This window comes from Amblyomma mixtum, chromosome 4 (genome assembly GCF_055824585.1).
Source record: "Amblyomma mixtum isolate Tamu chromosome 4, ASM5582458v1, whole genome shotgun sequence".
NCBI lineage: Eukaryota > Metazoa > Arthropoda > Arachnida > Ixodida > Ixodidae > Amblyomma > Amblyomma mixtum.
The window spans coordinates 133,757,876-133,775,045 of NC_143015.1; the positions used below are offsets into that span (position 1 = coordinate 133,757,876).

General features: G+C 46.1%; 1 protein-coding gene across 1 annotated transcript in view; it reads left to right on the forward strand.

Annotated features, from left to right (window-relative positions):
* The window catches only part of LOC149348282 (uncharacterized), a 39,155-nt gene extending 25,232 nt beyond the window's left edge, over positions 1-13,923 (forward strand). The window contains exons 6-9 of the mRNA XM_089585788.1: positions 539-555; positions 3,339-3,412; positions 4,323-4,421; positions 13,787-13,923. Coding sequence (XP_089441914.1) covers positions 539-555; positions 3,339-3,412; positions 4,323-4,421; positions 13,787-13,923 — 327 coding nt within the window. The remainder of the gene's footprint in view (positions 1-538; positions 556-3,338; positions 3,413-4,322; positions 4,422-13,786) is intronic.
* The last annotated feature ends 3,247 nt before the right edge of the window (positions 13,924-17,170 follow it).

Consider the following 17,170-nt stretch of genomic DNA (forward strand, 5'->3'; position numbering starts at 1 on the left):
ACTACGCCCACTACAGTGGAAAGGTCTCTCCCAGGTCTCTCTAATTAAGAGCGTACGTTGTTGGGCTAGTCGGCTAGCCGGGCTAGTCTAATTAATTAACCCGGTCCATTGCCAGTTGTGGCCACCGTATTCCCACAACTTCTTAGTCTAATCAGCCCACCCAATTTTCTGCCGCCCCCTACTACGCTTGCCTTCTCTTGGAATCGCCTCCGTTATGGTTATGGACCAGCGGTTATCTTGCCTTCGCATTACATGCCTTGCCCAAGCCCATTTCTTCCTGCTGATTTCGACCAGGATGTCATGGACTCGCGTTTATTCTCTCACCCGTTCCGCCCGCTTCCGGTCTCTTAACGTTACTCCTATCAATTTTCTTTCCATAGCTCGCTGCAATGCCCTTAGGTTAAAATGAACGCTTTTCTTTAGCCTCCACGCTTCCACCCCATAGGTTACTACCGGTATGGCAATGTTGGTTTTTAAAGGTTGCTTCAATGCTTGACCGATACACAGTACTAAATATGAATACGTATTTTCTTTCCAGGGAAAGAAGTTATACAGGTAAGTAGTATGAACGGAGGTCTTATTTGATTCACTTTCAACATTTTGTCGCTTGGTATAAAGACAACAGGTATGTGTTTGGCAAAAGCGAGAGCAGGACGCATCATGTAAAACTCGGCTCCTGACGTACGGTGAGATAAACCCTAAAAGTCATATGAGGAAACCATTTCAATAGGGCGACAATTTAGCCCTAAGATATTGCGTTCATTGCATGATGCTTTTCTGTCTCCGACTGTTCAGCTCCCACATTGGGACCAGCGGCCGCTATGGCTCAGTGGCTATGGCGCTCGGGTGCAGACTCCGAAGACGCGGGTTTGATCCCGGTCGCGGTGGACGAATTTCTATCGAGGCGAAATTCTAGGAGCTCGAGTACTGCGCGATGTCAGTGTACGTTAAAGAACATCAGATGGTCGAAAAAAAAACATGTAAAAATGATCAAAAACACGAAGTTTACTTCCCACATACGGACGACTAGGGCACGATTATACGTCATCTCCGGCGTCAGATCAGCAGTCACCTGACGATGCTCATCCAGGGCGGGCAGTCGAAGTCAGTGTGGTGTTTTCGCATCTTTACTAAATCGGCACTTTTCTGGAGTCTGCGTTTTTTTCTTCCAAAGTAGTAATTGGAGTCGTAGCTAGCTAATAACTTGTCACTGGGCTGAAGCTTCTTCAATGCTATCAGGCGGTGCCCTCGAAATCATGAATCCGCCTAAATCAGCATCCGGTTTTGTAGAAACCTATCAGTATAATACTGTTTTCTAAGTCCTCTTTTTTTCTAATTCGCTCAGAACGCATGTAATTCTTGCTACACAAAGAACAGTGTGTAACATAAACAGCTGGCATAATGCTTCTTTTACATTCACATGCTGCCAGCTGAGCAGCTGTGCCGATAATCCTTGGCGACTAAGCCTTTTACGGGCATAAACAAAAAAAGTATTGATCGATCAACAGCTAGGGATTTCATATTAAGGACTAACACAGTGAAGGAAACACGCTGGAACTTTCGGAATACAGGCTCTTTGATTTACTTTTTAACGTTAAAGCATTTCTTGTCTCATGAGTGGCCTGTACTGGACTTGTTGCCAAAGCGTGTCGGCAAAGCGTGTCGGCAAAGTGAGTCCGCACGAAAAGGACCATTCGAAAAAGAAATTACCCGGCGGTTCGTACCCAGGCCCTCTGTGTGCCAGGCGGGCAAGCAACGCCTGCGCCACAAGTTTTTTCTTCTTTTTCCGACATGGTACTTACTGCACAACTTTATATACGTCCAGAAAGCGTATACAGCGTGTCCACGCTAACTTTAGCCAAGGGTTAAAAAATAAAATATTTGAGGTAGGCCAGGGAAACCACTTACATACATCTACCAACAGGTTTGCGCATCATAGGCATTTTTTGTTTTGCAATTGATTAATTAACAATGAAGATAATTTTTCTAAATTCGTAAATATTGACTTTAGGCAGAAAATGTGAATAGAAAAGTTGGAGACCACCTTCAGAAACCCCCATTCCATTTGTTTGCGGTCTAGAAAACCTCATCTGTATCTCTTTTTTGAGCTCCAAAGAAAGGCCGCGAAATACAAAAAAAAATCACGTGACGAACGCATTCGCGCGCCACGATTGTGCTGCTCTCAACCGTGGCTTGAGTGAACGAAATCAGCTGCTGGCAAGGCGCGACGACCTCAGTGCGCCGGCAGGCCGATATGTCAACGGTGGTTGCGGCCCCCGCGCGAGCCAGACTGCAAGCGTGACGGTGCAAGTTGCAATCTATGACATGGATGGCCGAAGGTGACAAACAAATTCGACCAGTTTTATTCGCCACTGAGAGGCAAAAAGATAAGTAAAATACTTGCCTATCTTCTTTTGCTGCTCAGTGGCGAATAAAACTGGTCGCATTTGTGTTTGTCGCCTTTGGCCATTTCATAGTTCACAACTTGCGCCGTCATGCTTGTAGACTGGCTAGCGCGGGCGCCGCAACCACCATTGACATATCGGCCTGCCGGCGGATTGAGGTCGTCGCGCCTTGACAGCAGCCGATTTCGTTCACTCAAGCCACGGTTGAGAGCATCACAATCGTGGCGCGCGAATGCGTTCGTCACGTGATTTTTTTTTTTTGTATTTCACGGGGTTTCTTTGGAGCTCGGAAAAGAGATACAGATGAGGTTTTCTAGACCGCAAACAAATGGAATGGGGGTTTCTGAAGGTGCTCTCCAACTTATCAATTCGCATTTTCTGCCTAAAGTCAATATTTACGAATTTAGAAAAATTATCTTAATTGCTAATTAAAAAATTGCAAAACAAAAAATTGCCTATGATGCGCAAACCTGTTAGTAGACGTATGTAAGTGGTTTCCCTGGCCTACCTTAAATATTTTATTTTTTAACCCTTGGCTAAAGTTAGCGTGTACACCCTGTATATTCAGGCCGTTTACAAAGCACGCAGCTAGTGACTAAACTGCACTAACCTGACAAAAAACAAAGCAGCTAAAAGGGCGGCAAAGGTAGACACCGCATGAACAGAGGAAACCAGTACGGTAGAAAGTCCGTTACACGTAAATGTATATTTTTTTTAGGCACGTTGGTTCAAGGTTCGAAGGAACTGCTTATCATAGCAGTGAATGATGCTGTTCTTTTCCATGTCCAACAGCATACATCCTTACTGATGTCACATCCAATTAAGATCTTTCCTAACGAGCCTCATCGGGTCAATATAAAAATTTGCAACGAGATATTTTGCTGGCAGGCACGTGCTTGAAAAGCGTACAATGTGTGTAAAATTACCTTGCAGATCATACGATCTTGAAATCACACTGAGTTACTCACGAAAGCAAGATGAAGCATACATTCACGTAAAGGCTGAAGGTAAGTATTTTCTCCTTCTTGAAATGATTCGCTATCCTCCGATATCAAAAGAAAATGCAGCTATGTATTTAGTGGTTGGATACGGGGGCCTAATTTTCTGCCGTCGTCCATTATAACACCATTGCATGACATAGGCCGGTACACACTACCCATGCAACTCAAATAATTGGCCCAATATTAGTAACGTTTTGGCAAACGCCGGTCCAGCAAAGACCCAGAGTGAAACAATGCATTTGCAATATTGGATGGATTGCCTGTGCTGCTTGGGTACATCAAGGGCAAAGAAGGTTCGCTGGGCCAGTACTCCGAACATTTGGGTAGACCGACGAAACGCATGCCATTAGAAAGGAGTTGATCGATACTTCACCGATATGCTTTCATTTCTCATGGCACGATGAATGGATGAAGACTTTTTTTTTACGGCAAGTAATAGGAACTATAAGCAATTGTGGTTACACTGCACTTAATAGGGAGGGTATGGTAAGAGCGGATGAATGTAACAGGGTTCGTCTACGGCGGCGATGTCGAAACGCGTCGCCCGAGGAGAGGAGCTCATGGAACGGCTGGCTAAACCGAACTTAACCGCGGGGAGGTAGGGCCCAAGCTATGCATTCATACTGCTGAACAGCGCAAAAAAGGCGGGACAACAACAAGACAAGCGCTGACTATCAGCTTTTTCCGCTTTTTTTGCGCTGTTCACCAGTATGAATGCATACGAACTCGCCCAGATCTCAGCCGAAGCTATGGTAGTATGACCGTGTGATCAAGTGATTATGATCATTGGGTACCTGACCTTTATCTTTGACCTTCACCTTGACATTTGGTTTGACACAGTGGAGACCATGCTTAACACAGCAGTCGCTCGTATAACTAGGTTCAAGCCAGTTTGAACCGCTGCCATTTTTTACAGGTGGTGGAAAGCGGCCACCAGATTATAAGCCAGTGTACTACATCCTGTACGCTAGCGAAAACTGTATTCTAATCGGCGATAAATACCCTGGACGAAAAGGTAAGTTACTCCATCGGTCATTTAACGCCGGTAATTGTAGTATTTTGAATACTTTTAAGTGCTCGTCGTACGCATGGTCGAAAATGTAGTGGAAGACCGCAAGGCAACCTTCAAATGATAAGATCATTGATTATCTGGATAATCCTGTCGTCTTAACTCGCCAAATAATGAACAGTCTTTCTTGGAAATATTGTACAGTTTTTTGTTTCTTTTTTTGCGTGCACGAGCCAAAGAAGGACGGAAGGAAACCGCAACTGGAATGCAAATTTGCACAATTCATAACGGTCACAGGAAAGGGGTTGTTGTCTGCCAAAAGGGAGGATATTAGACGCAAGGGTAGTAAGTTAGGTCAGAGTATAGTTTTTTTCTTTTACACGGCGCTTAGGGTAGGAAAGAATAAAGAAAAGATGAAAAAAAGGAATGAATCTCATGGATGTGCAGCGGCGAAGGAACATGAAAAATTCACAAGGACACCTGATTTATTATGCCGGGTGTTTCACTTACGATTTTACACAATTTTTTTTAACTGGTTTTTTGAGTTTCAAGAGCGCGTTTTGTTTCGGCATAGCATTGCCAGGTGTCTAAGGATACAGCTATGCCGTGCTAACTAGCAGGCTGGTTAAATATTTTGAACAGCTAACTTTTAAATACTGCTGTTAGGCTCCTTAATTACTGAAAGCGTGTAGCCCATGGTAAGTAATATCCATATCACTTCTTGGAACTTAGATAACATAGTTACCCTCGGCGCTGTGGCCCAACAAGTTTTGACAACAAGGTGCCAAAATACATGCGCTTTCGATAAGCTTGCACGCAAAAGCTACATCTCCACTGCACGTAACTTGGCGAAAAGGCCCAGATTTGTTGGTACACCGCGCAGAGGGTAACAGCATTTTCAATCTTCTAAAAACTGTAATGAATATTAATTACGGTGGGCTACACGCCTCTCAGTAATTAAGAGCCTAACAGATAGCTCTCTATTAAATATTAGTTAATCAGCGAGCTCGTTAGCACATGCTGGCTCTATTCTATGTAATACACCGTGGACAATGGTATGCCAAAAAAAAACCGCTCCTATAACTCAAAAATTGGCGGTGGCTTAGCTTGGTTAAGCCTGGTAATTGCAGCAATACTTGGTTCTGCTATTGTACCGCTTGTGGTGATGCTCTGGTTATGATTTTGCTAGTATGGCTCGCGGCCGTGGCTATGCGCCGCGCAAGGCAACGGCGTGAGATGGGGCCCCGTTTTTACACAGATCGTATGACGTCACATAGCACGCAGCGCCCCTGGTGAGAGGAGCGGGAGTCGGGCCGTGGCTATGCGCCGCGCAAGGCGACGGTGTGAGATGGGGCCCCGTTTTTACACAGATGGTATGACGTCACATAGCGCGCAGCGCCCCTGGTGAGAGCAGCGAGAGTCAGGCCGTAGCTATGCGCCGCGCAAGGCGACGGCGTGAGATGGGGCCCCGTTTTTAAGCAGATGGTATGACGTCACATAGCGCGCAGCGCCCCTGGTGAGAGGAGCGGGAGTCAGGCCACGGCCGTGGCTATGCGCCGCGCAAGGCGACGGTGTGAGATGGGGCCCCGTTTTTACACAGATGGTATGACGTCACGCAGCGAGGTCACGCGAAAGGTCAAGCGTGGCTATGCGGCCGCGGCACGGCACGGGCTAGGTGGTAGCAAAAGTAGTATTGCTTCGCAATAAAAAGCCTATCTTCAAGAACTGTGTAAGGTCTTTAGGCCCGTACACACTTGCACCAAAAATCCCGCGAGTGAAGGGATTCGGGTGCTTTTGACACCGACGAGGGCAGAACGCGGCGAGGCCGATCGGTCCAGGCCTATTTACGCCGCCGGAAAAATTCCGCGGCCACGAAAACAGCGGCGCCCTTCGAAGCAGGACCCCTCGCTTCGCACACTGAATTCTTCGTTGTTGCTGCATTTTTCAGTAAGTTCACTGGCCGTAAATGGGGCACCGCTCTTTCATTTCATCTCACTTCGCCTATAAGAAAACGTATAAGTGATAAATTTGCATTTTTTTTTGAAGTTCAGAGCGACGATTCTGCCGCTTCCAGGCTTAACAGAAGAGTCTGTTTGTTGACAGCAATGGTTCCCGTCCTGACAACCAGATGGCGCCACTAGGCTCAGTTTATAGTTGAGAGTCTGCTAGCATACTTTGTACAAAAAGGTTGGAATTGGCCTGCATTTCGTGTATCTAAACATGCATACGCTTATGGTACGTAGACAGCGTAAATTTATGCACTTTTCTCGCTATATCTGTGTACGCCACTTGCGGCGACGTGGTGCGGAAAAGCGAGAAACAGCAGCGGCGCCCCTGTTCCGCCTCGCCCGGGTGTCAACAGATGAGAACAGGTCCTAATTTTTTTCTGCCAAGTGAATACACTTCGTTTTCCGGCTTTTTTGACAAGTGTGAACGCGTCATAAGGCGAAACACCCTGTATGTAGGCAATGCGATACCATTAGTAAATGCTGATGCCTTTACAGGAAGTGATGTCATTTCCCGTCTGGTGACGTTTTTATTAGAGCCAATGGAAATGCTCCCGTCTAGTGACGTCACATCCCTCCAGCCGAGAGGCGAATTTTATGACCGACGGCGCATTCTGGCCCCATGGGGCCTCTAATGCTATGAAGTTTAAAGCGACATTTTATGAAAACCCAGAACAACACTTCCAGAAGCAAGCTGATTAATCCGTAACATCTCACAGCTCACTAGCTTTAGGTTCTAGTACACCTCAAACAGGAATTAAGCTTTCATTCGTTCACTAGGCAACAGCTCTCTTTAGCTTTTTCTGTTCAAACTTGAGGGCGTCCAGACTGCTTACGACCTTCCTTCAATCTGTGTTATGTGCTAAGGTATCGTGACGCTTGTGCGAAAAAAAAAAATGGCTGATTTGAATGGTCGCACACAATCTGTGGCTCACTGCCTGCAGTGGTACTTCGAGCTATGCAGTTCACGGGGAAGATCTTACGCTGTATTAAAATGCCTTGAACAGGCTAGTTAAATGCTCTCGTAGCTCTGTGAGTTAATGTCCGGGGACCGCTATATACCAGAATCGCTTCTTCAGACATTCCTCTGTTTTCCACAGTTACGGATTTAATGAGAAAAGAAAGGCTGTTCCAGGAAGTAACCGAAGTAGTACAGCCGCCCTGATTTTCAATAATATAGCGCGTGCGTCGACCGAACTGCTGGTCAGTGCCTTATAACGGCGATAAGCGTGCAACAAGGTGAGAGTTCGCGCATGCCCACGAAGTCAGTGCGTCGTCTGCTACGCAGTTCCCAGCACGAGGACACACGCCCCGCCACAATATCAGGTCGCATGATCCCGCCAAGTCGTAGAGCGCATGCGCGTTATTAATATGTGAGACTGCATGAGACGTGATTTCTTTATTTTTTTTGCCTACTACGGGAAAGCAGCCTGGCGATGCAAAGTTATGATAAGAAAAAATAAAACGGAAGAAATATAGCAGCACATTGAAGCCATTGCCTTGATTGCGATAAAAAAGGTTCCAACCAGCTCTTTAATCAGCCTTGCAGTGTCTCGAGGGTATAAAAAGGCATCGCTGCTTTCAAACGTGCCCTTCCGCGGAGAGTGCCTCCTTGCGAGTTATCATTTTTAGGTTTTTGTGGCTCTGGACCAAGGCCACTTATGCTGTCTTTCTTTTTGTCTCAATTCACTACAGTTTACTCGCTCACTTCTGGACTACTTGACGAGCAAAGACACGGAGCCACGAATGTTTGTTTGTTTGTTTGTTTATTGGGATTTAACGTCCCAAAGCGACAGAGGTTTTGAGAGACGCCGTAGTGAAGGGCTCCGGTAATTTAGACCACCTGGGGTTCTTTAACGTGCACTGACATCGCACAGTACACGGGCCTCTAGAATTTCACCTTCATCGAAATGCAGCCGCCGCGGCCGGGATCGAACCCGCGTCTTTCGGGTCAGCAGCTAAGCGCCGTAACCACTGAGCGACCACGGCAGGGGCGGAGCCACGAATGGTTGTGCTTTCCTTTTTTTTGCAAGAAGGTTGCCGCTTCCTGTATGCGTCACCTGAGCTGGAAATGGTGGTCGCCAGGTTAGGAGCGATGAATGCATTCAGAAGCATAGGGTGTATAAGCACGTTTTTTTTTTTTTGAGGAGAGGAGGGGGTAGTAAGGCATAGCGGCATGTATCCGCGGAAGTTGAACACTTCTGTGTATTTTCCCTAAATAACCTTTATTTCCTCGGTGCATTTTAGAACTGAAACAGGACCTTGACTCAAGGCTCTCACACATCAGACTTATAAGTTAATAACGCTGAAATTCTCCTCCGGACGGAGCTACACCCGCGATGCGCCTAGGCAGCGAGTCGAAGAGTACGGGTACAAGGTCCACGTCATCCTTCAGGGCATCCCATGCACTCTTCACGGCTTCCCACATGTCGTATGGCGGTGCATCGTGCAGACTCATTTTTGACAAGTTGGACTTGAGGATACCCCAAACATTTTCAATTATATTGAGGTCCGCTACCTGGGGAGGCCAAGACAACGTCTGATGCCTACTTCCAGATGTTCAGTCACGGCGCGTGCAGCATGCACCGGTGACAGGTCATGCTGCAGGTAGAAAACGTAGAAAACGCCGTCCAGAAGATGGGGAAGAAGCTCCTCATTAATAAATTCCAGGTATGATTCAGCACAGAAGCGGCCCGATATACGACGGAGTGGACCAAGGCCGGCTTTTGTTATTACACCCCAAATGTTTACGCTCGTCCTGCCATTAGACTTGACCTTCTGAACATAGTGTGGATCAAACCTGCAACAGTGGAAGAAAATTTTATGAACAACATATATTGCGTGAATGACTCCTAGAAAATATTAAACGAGACCTAAAGAAAATATTACAGCGACAATACACCCCATCTTCACATGGAAGTATAATCCATCCACAATCTCAGCAAGCAACTTTAAAATTTTACCAAGTATAAGTAATTCTTTTTAGGAACCATTTTACCCGCCTGTGCTGCATCATCTATTTCTTGAACAGTGACAGCTGACATTCATAATCACATGTCACCCCATGAAGCAAATGCCATACACTTTCGTAGATGTAAGCCAAACACAGACAAATCGAAAAAAAATGAACAACGATAAATTACTAACATCATGAGGTCTGGCTGGTAACCTTTCTGTTGCTGGTTCCATTTTGTGCTAACCGCGGACTCCTCTGTGAAGACAACATTTTCCTAGTCCTCCATGGTCTATTCAAAATGATCGCGTGCCGAAAGCTGCGGCTTCTGGGCCGCAACTCGATTGCGAAGACCTGCTTCTCGAAGTCGGACACACACCAAATTGTCACTCACGTCCACTCCAGCAACCTGCTTCAATTAATTAGCCAGCAGTCATGAACGGTGCTACACACGCCGCAGCAACAATGGCATGGTCCTCTTGTTCGGTTGTCTTGCGCTTGAAATGTTGAGGAGCGTCACAAATGCGCCTTTCGTGGCGATAAGCATGAACTATTCTGCTTACGCGGTAGCCTGAGTGGCGCCAACGCTCTTAGCAATTTCATTCCGACACTTGCCGCAAAGCACCATTGCGATGAGGCGGTGGCGTCGTTCCAGTGGCACGCGTGGAGGCGTTCTCCACCGATGAAGGCGTTTGAAAGCTGCGATGCCTTTTTGTACCGTCGAGACACTGCAAGGCTGATCGAAGAGCTAGTTAGAACCGCGTTTATCGCGATCCAGGCAAAGATTTCAATGTGCTGCTATATTTATTTCCTTTTATTTTTCCTTATCATAACTTTGCATCGCCAGGCAGGTCTCCCGTATTAGGCAAAAAAAAAGAGGGAGAAAGAAATCACGGCTCATGGTTTGGTTTGGTTTATGGGGTTTAACGTCCCAAAGCAACTCAGGCTATGAGAGACGCCGTAGTGGAGGGCTCCGGAAACTTCGACCACCAGGGGTTCTTTAACGTGCACTTACATCGCACAGTACACGGGCCTCTAGAATTTCTCCTCCAAAGAACTTCAACCGCCGCGGCCGGGATCGAACCCGCGTCTTTCGGGTCAGCAGCCGAGCACCATAACCACTGAGCCACCGCGTAGGCACGTCTCAAATATTAATCATGCGCATGCGCTCTACGACTTGGCGGGATATGTCGAACTGATATTGTGGCAGGGCGCGTGTACTCGTGCCGGGAACAGCGTAGCAGACGACGCTCGGCCTTCGTGCGCATGCGCAAACTCTCGCCTTGTTGCATGCGTATCGCCGTTACCAGGCACTGACCAGTAGTTCGGTCGACGCTTGCGCTATATTATTAAAAATCAATTCGGCTGTACAAACAAATAAAAAAAACTCCGTGAAACGCTGAGTTTGGTTCTATAAAAATTAGTTGTCGCTTGAGATTAGTGAGCGTTTCCCGCGCTTTATCTTTGATGTTTTTATATTGCTATTCTCATTGTTGCGGTGAGCGCGTAGGACAGCATGCACACTGCCGAGGCTACTTTGTTTGTTTGTCTATTGATTTTCATTTTTCACCACCCAATCCTTCCCAACTCACCTGGATATCAAGATAACCTGACCTGCTCCCTACATTGTCATTCATGCAGTATCGCTGTGAGTAGTCAGTTATACAATGTCTACCGTATAGAGATATCGCTACTATTTATTGTTATCAAAGTCGGTCACTTCTTTAGGGGAATCCCCCAAGGTGGAGTAGATTTGTAATAAGGAAGTAATTACTTATTGACATCCACCCAAGCTTAGCCATGCGGCTACAAAGGAAAGCTACACACCTTTCTCAGAAACTTCGCAGTTAAAGAAAAATTCATCCTGGTCCGGGGTTCGAACCCGGAACCACCGCTTCACCGGAGCAGTCGCTCTACCAAGAAGTGACTTATCAAAGTCACTTCTGGTCGGGATTTTCATCGGGTTGGGGAGTGCATACATCGGAGTAGGTCGGATGAGATAAGATAAGACGAAGTCTGCAATGCACATCCTCATTAGAAATGTAATAAGGAGCAACTGCGAAGCAAAAGCTTTAGTGTCGGAAGTAGGATATATGTCATGTGCTTCCAAAAAGGCGGCCGCTGTAATAGAGCATACCGTAACCAATATGCGGCTGTAGGCGCGGGCCTGACTTTTGTGAAATAAAAAAGTAAAGTTCGAGCGCCGAACGAATTCATGACAACTTGCAGGGGTTTACCTATCGCGAAGGAAGGAAGGAAAAACTTTATTTTACTCTAGTCCTTTTTCCTGCGGGTTGGGAGCATCTTCAGAGACGTTTTCTCCTTGATTTTACCCCCAGGAGTCTTCTCTGTCGAAGTCGTCCGCCTCTAATCAGTGGTCGGTTGCCCTCAGTCCAGGGCTCCGCTGGCCACTGCCGCCCGTTGAGCTCGCTGTACCAGACCTTCTTGGTCTTCACAGCGGTCGCTGGACAGCAGAGTCTCCCACTGCTCCGCACTCGGGTTTTGTATTTTGGGGACCACGTCTATCTTTTGGCAGGCCCATGTGATGTGATAGAGAGTAGGTTTTCCGTCGCACCAGGGACATTTGTCCGCGTATATGGTAGGGTGCATTTTGTTTAGTATATGTAGGTTTGGGAAAGAGCCTGTTTGTAATTGTCTCCAAGTGACAGCTTCCTCTCTGCTGAGAGATTTGTGCGGTGGGGGATACCGCAATCTTCTGCCTCTGTAGTTTTGTAGTATGGCCGAGTAATCCCTGGGTGCTGGCGCGAGTTCCGCGGGCTCATCGGATGCTCGGAAAGTAATGTATCCTCGAGCTATCCTGTCGGCCTCTTGGTTCCCTGCCACCCCCGTGTGCCCCGGTACCCACACAATTTCGTGTGGGATCTTGTCGCTTTGTTCTTCCTGGTTTTTAATTATGTCGCTCGCTGCGAGGAGTATACGGAGCGCGTGACGACCTATCCTGCCATTCATGTAATTTCGGCAGGCTGTTTGAGAGTCGGTGAGTATTGTTAGCGACCGCCCGGTTCTATAGCCCTCCGCCACCGCTAGAGCAACGGCTACTTCCTCGGACTCTGCAGCTGTGCAGCCTCGGAGAGACGCGCTGGTCATTTCGCGTAAAGACGAATCGACCACCGCCGCCACAGCGATTTTGGTGTCTCCTCCTCTCCAAGACGCGTCTGCATACACGGTCGTGGCTTGAGGAGCGTATGTTCTTTCGATGAAGTCGGCCCTCGCTTCTCTTCTGCCTCGATGGAGATTGGGATCCATGTTTTTTGGTATTGGCGCTACCTTGAGGGTCTTGCGAAGCTCGTCGGGGATCGTTGCCGTCCTCGTCATTTCTCGCATCTGCTCGCGGTATCCGAGCCTCTGCAGGAGCGCTCTTCCAGTCGTTGTCTGCAACAGCCTGAGTTTTTGCGACTCAAGCTGCGCCTCTCGTAGCTCCTCAAAGGTGTTATGTAATCCCAGGGCCATGAGTTTTTCGGTTGACGTGTTGCGCGGAAGTCGGAGCGCTGTCTTATACGCTTTGCGTAGCAGGGAAACTTAATGGAATAAAAGGAGAAATAAGTTAAAACAAAAACAAATACCTTGCGCAGAATTTTCGGCACCGGTTGATTTCACTACCAGTACCTAGCAGTACCAACTAGCCGGACTCTTCTCGCAGGCACTTTCAAGTCAGGCACGACTTGCCTTTTCTAGTATTGTCGTGATGACTGTGCGTTTCCAAATCAGCACACATTTCCATTCCTCAAGAACGCCTGCACGGAATCTCATGGCCTGAGGTCTTTTGCTTGCAACCTTCAAAGTCCTATGAAAGGGCCGTGAGCCTTCAGTAAGCAGCCAAATGTGCTAGAAGACAGCAGCGGTGGCCTATTGGTTTGGCCATCCGCCTCAGATGCGGAAGGTGCGGCGTTCGCATCCCCAGTGCCGCCGGGTACCCACCGGTGATAAATGGCCACAAGCTTCCCCAGGCTTGGCGCTCGGCTTATTCAGAGTGAAATGCTTCGGAAATGGGTTTTTGATCCCACCTTGAGCAAGCGAAAAAACCTTGTGCCATGGCGCTCTTTGGCCCAGATGCCCTAGTACCATAAAAATCATTCATCATCATCATCATCAAACATGCCTCAAGCTGAGCCCCAGTTTTGTAAAAAAAAGGAACCCTCTCGAAATCATCCCACGTGGAATAGTATGTTTAATGCACACAAAGCTTTGAGTACTGGCAATCCAGTTAACCTACGCACGGCAGCAGTCGAGCTTACGGCGAATGGTCGGATTTGACGGGCAAAACAACTCTGGCGATGCGCATCATTCTCGTTTACATCATCGACATCATGAGCCTGACTACGCCAACTGCAGGGTAAAGGCCTCTCCCATGTCTCCCCAATTAACCTTGTCCTCATCCTCCTTCTTTACAGAGAAGACAAATTGTACATTATGGACTACACTCAGCCGCATGAAAGACCTTCACTGGTCCTGCGAATACATGTTCGAGCTGAACTGCGTACAGCCGAATATTACTGTGAGAAAAATCACTGATTGTTGGACATTATAAGAATGCCGTTTTTAAATGATCACGACAATAAAAAAAGTGTACCAGAGCAATTTTTTTTTTTGCCCTCAGAACTGGAGCACACATTGTGTTGTGCGCTTGGTTTCAAAACGTATACGCCACAAAAATGATGTGCCTGCGGAAAACTATTGAAGCAGTGCGGCGACAGGGAACCCTCTCCTTCGGAGACATCTAGCGCACGGAACGGGTGCGCTACCTTATAACAAGATGATATTAATGTGCTGAAATTATGGCATTTATCAACGCTATCAATTTACAAAGTCTTCAGAAAGCAGTCTCAAAGCCAGCTAGCAACAAAAAACACGCAGGCATAAAAGCAGTAGAACGGAGGATAGGTTATGAAGTCACCAAGAGGACACCAAGAGAAACTTCGGTTGTGAAGTATTTCTGGCTATACATATGTTCAAGATGAAAACGGACCTTGAAAACAACAGGTTCACAATTTCGGCAAATCAAACTTGTCTTCTGCAGTTTTCCGCAGTTCAGTAAGAAAGAACGCGTCTTTCTGTTGTTGGTCATATTGCCGCACTATAAGGTATCATAGTGAGAAGACAAATGAATTCGCTTCTTCAATGTCAGCTGTACGTTATGCCGGAATAGCATTGCGTCCGTGCAAATGATAAAATAATGCTCAGTTATTTCTAGCACGACGCAGTGGAAGCAATTTACGCAATAGCAAACCCTTTTCTGTAGTCATGTATTAATCGGCAATATTTTGGCATATCGCAAACGAAACGAAACAGAATTTCTTGGCCACGCGAGCGTGAAACTTTACGTACTTTGGATTGGAAAGTACGCTATGTTGACGCACGCCAAGGTGCAGAGGGTAGTTAGTACACTGGAAACGGTTGAGCATAACAATCGTGTTTTTGCTAGATCGTATGCTCGACACTTACCAGAACTTAGCGGGAAAACGCCATAGTAAGAAACGAGACGAGATATGAACTCGTCGAAATTTATGAAGAGTTGGGCATTGATTTGGGCCCCGCAAAACGAAAGCAGACGGGCAGCAGAAGAGCCATCACGCCGGAGCTACGCTCGCCGCCGGGGCCGCCCTTCTTCTTTGTGCTAGCCCGTGGTTCTCTTGGCCCTTGTATCATGTAAAAGCCCTTGTACATACTGTACATAAAAATCATTTGACTCACCGTCGTCTCGACCGTTTCCTGGCTCGGACTCCCAGTCCCAACAATACATAAGGAGGCTCTTTCGGTGCGTGAACAATTACAGGCCGATCTCTGTGCTTCCGGTATTTTCCAAAATAGCTGAGCATGTTATAAACAAAAGGCTTGTTGGATTTCTAACCTCGATAAATATTATCGTAAGGCAACAGTTCGGTTTCCAGAAAAACAAATCGCCAGAAATAACACTACTTGGAATAAAAGATGAAATTCTGCACAATATTGGAAACAAAGGAAACAAAATACGATTTTAGAAATGCGCTCGATAGTTCGCAACATAATATACTATTAAAAAAGCTTCAGCATTAAGGTGGAAGAGGTATAGCTGGGACTCTCCTCGTGAGTTATTTAACTTCACGTGAGCAGTACATTGTTATCAATGGTGTATGTTCAGAGACAAAGACTGTTGTATGATGTACCACAAGGGTCCATCCTAGGGCCAGTCTTATTTCTCATCTGTATTAATGATAATGTAATTATATCGGGTGCCTCGAATTTGGTTTTATATGCGGACGACACCAATGTGTTCTTTTCGGGTAGGGATTTAGATGCGCTGTTCAGGGAGGCAAACAATTGGATGTTGGGCTTAACCTCATGGCTGGGAAGTAACCGGCTCGCATTAAACATAAACAAAACAAAGTATGTACTCTTTCGCTCCAAAGGCCCGGAAATGCATACAATTACAAGTTTAAATTTATTGGCCTGGACATACAGCAGTCTTCTACTACCAGATTCCTAGCTGTCACATTCCACGAAAATCTCTTATGGAATGCTCACATGCACACGCTTAGAACTGATCTCTCTCGTGCCTTAGGCATCTTAAACAGACTGAGGTGTTACCTGGCAGCTTCTACCAAACGACTGGTGTATTCCTTTCTTATATATTCACGTTTTAGCTATTGCTCTCTTGTGTGGCAAACCACGACGAAAACAAATTTAGATTCCTTATTATCAATAAAAAAAGAGCAATACGCGCTATCGGTAACTTGGAGCAGTCCTCTAGTTGTGCGCCCTACTATAAATTGTATGCAATACTCCAAATGCCTCAGTTTTACAAATACAGACTAAGTCTGGAAGTTTATCGCCAATACCGGTTGTATAAATCTACCTATGAAACAAAATACCAGGAAAAAAGAAGTGTGTACGGTTTAAGGAAGAACATCATAGTCAAGCTCAGAGCTCGAACCAACTATGGACATCAAAAATTAAGCTGTCAGATAGCAGATTTAATAAGCAGCTATCCAGTCATTCATGACCTATTAACCAAAAATCTTTCACTAACCAGGTTTAAGAAAACACTGAAGGGATTATTCTTAAAGGAAGACTAGTGTTTCATGTTTTCATGTTTTTCTTCTTTGTTTCAATTTTTGTTTCATGTGCTTCAAGTTCGATAGTGTACATGTATTTTATGTTTGGAAGTGTTTTGTAAACATGCATTGCTAGTAGAAGTTGTGCACTTATTCTTGTATTCCGTTCCTGTACATATTCCTGCACTGTAAAAAAATATAATAGGGGGGGATACAGTTTCATCTTAGATATTTCTCTGCAAAGACCTAACACTTTGTAAACTGTGCATGAGTGTCAAACCGCTGCTTGCCACAGGGTGGCGTGACCTCGTCAGGCACTTTTTCGCCTTTTGTCACGTCCTCCGTTGTCTTGAATAAAAATGATTGATTGATTGATTGATTGATTGATTGATTGATTGATTGATTGATATAGTCAGGTTGGATCGTCTACTACGGTTATCAAGGTCGTGAATTTTTTTCTGTATTTTGATGATTACAGAGTCCATATCATCTAGCTGCTTTTGGAAATTGGCAACGGTAGTTTCTACTCGGGTTAGCGCGTCTAGTTTTTTATCAATTTCCACCAGCTTCTTTTCCTTTATATCCTTGCACGTTAAAGAATCCCAGGTGGTCGAAATTTCCGGAGCCCTTCACTACGGCGTCCTTATAGCCTAAGTTGCTTTGGGACGTTAAACCCCAATAAACCAAACCAAACCTTGATGTCTGAGGCTATTTCCTTGAGTTGTTTGGCAAGTCGTGCAATAT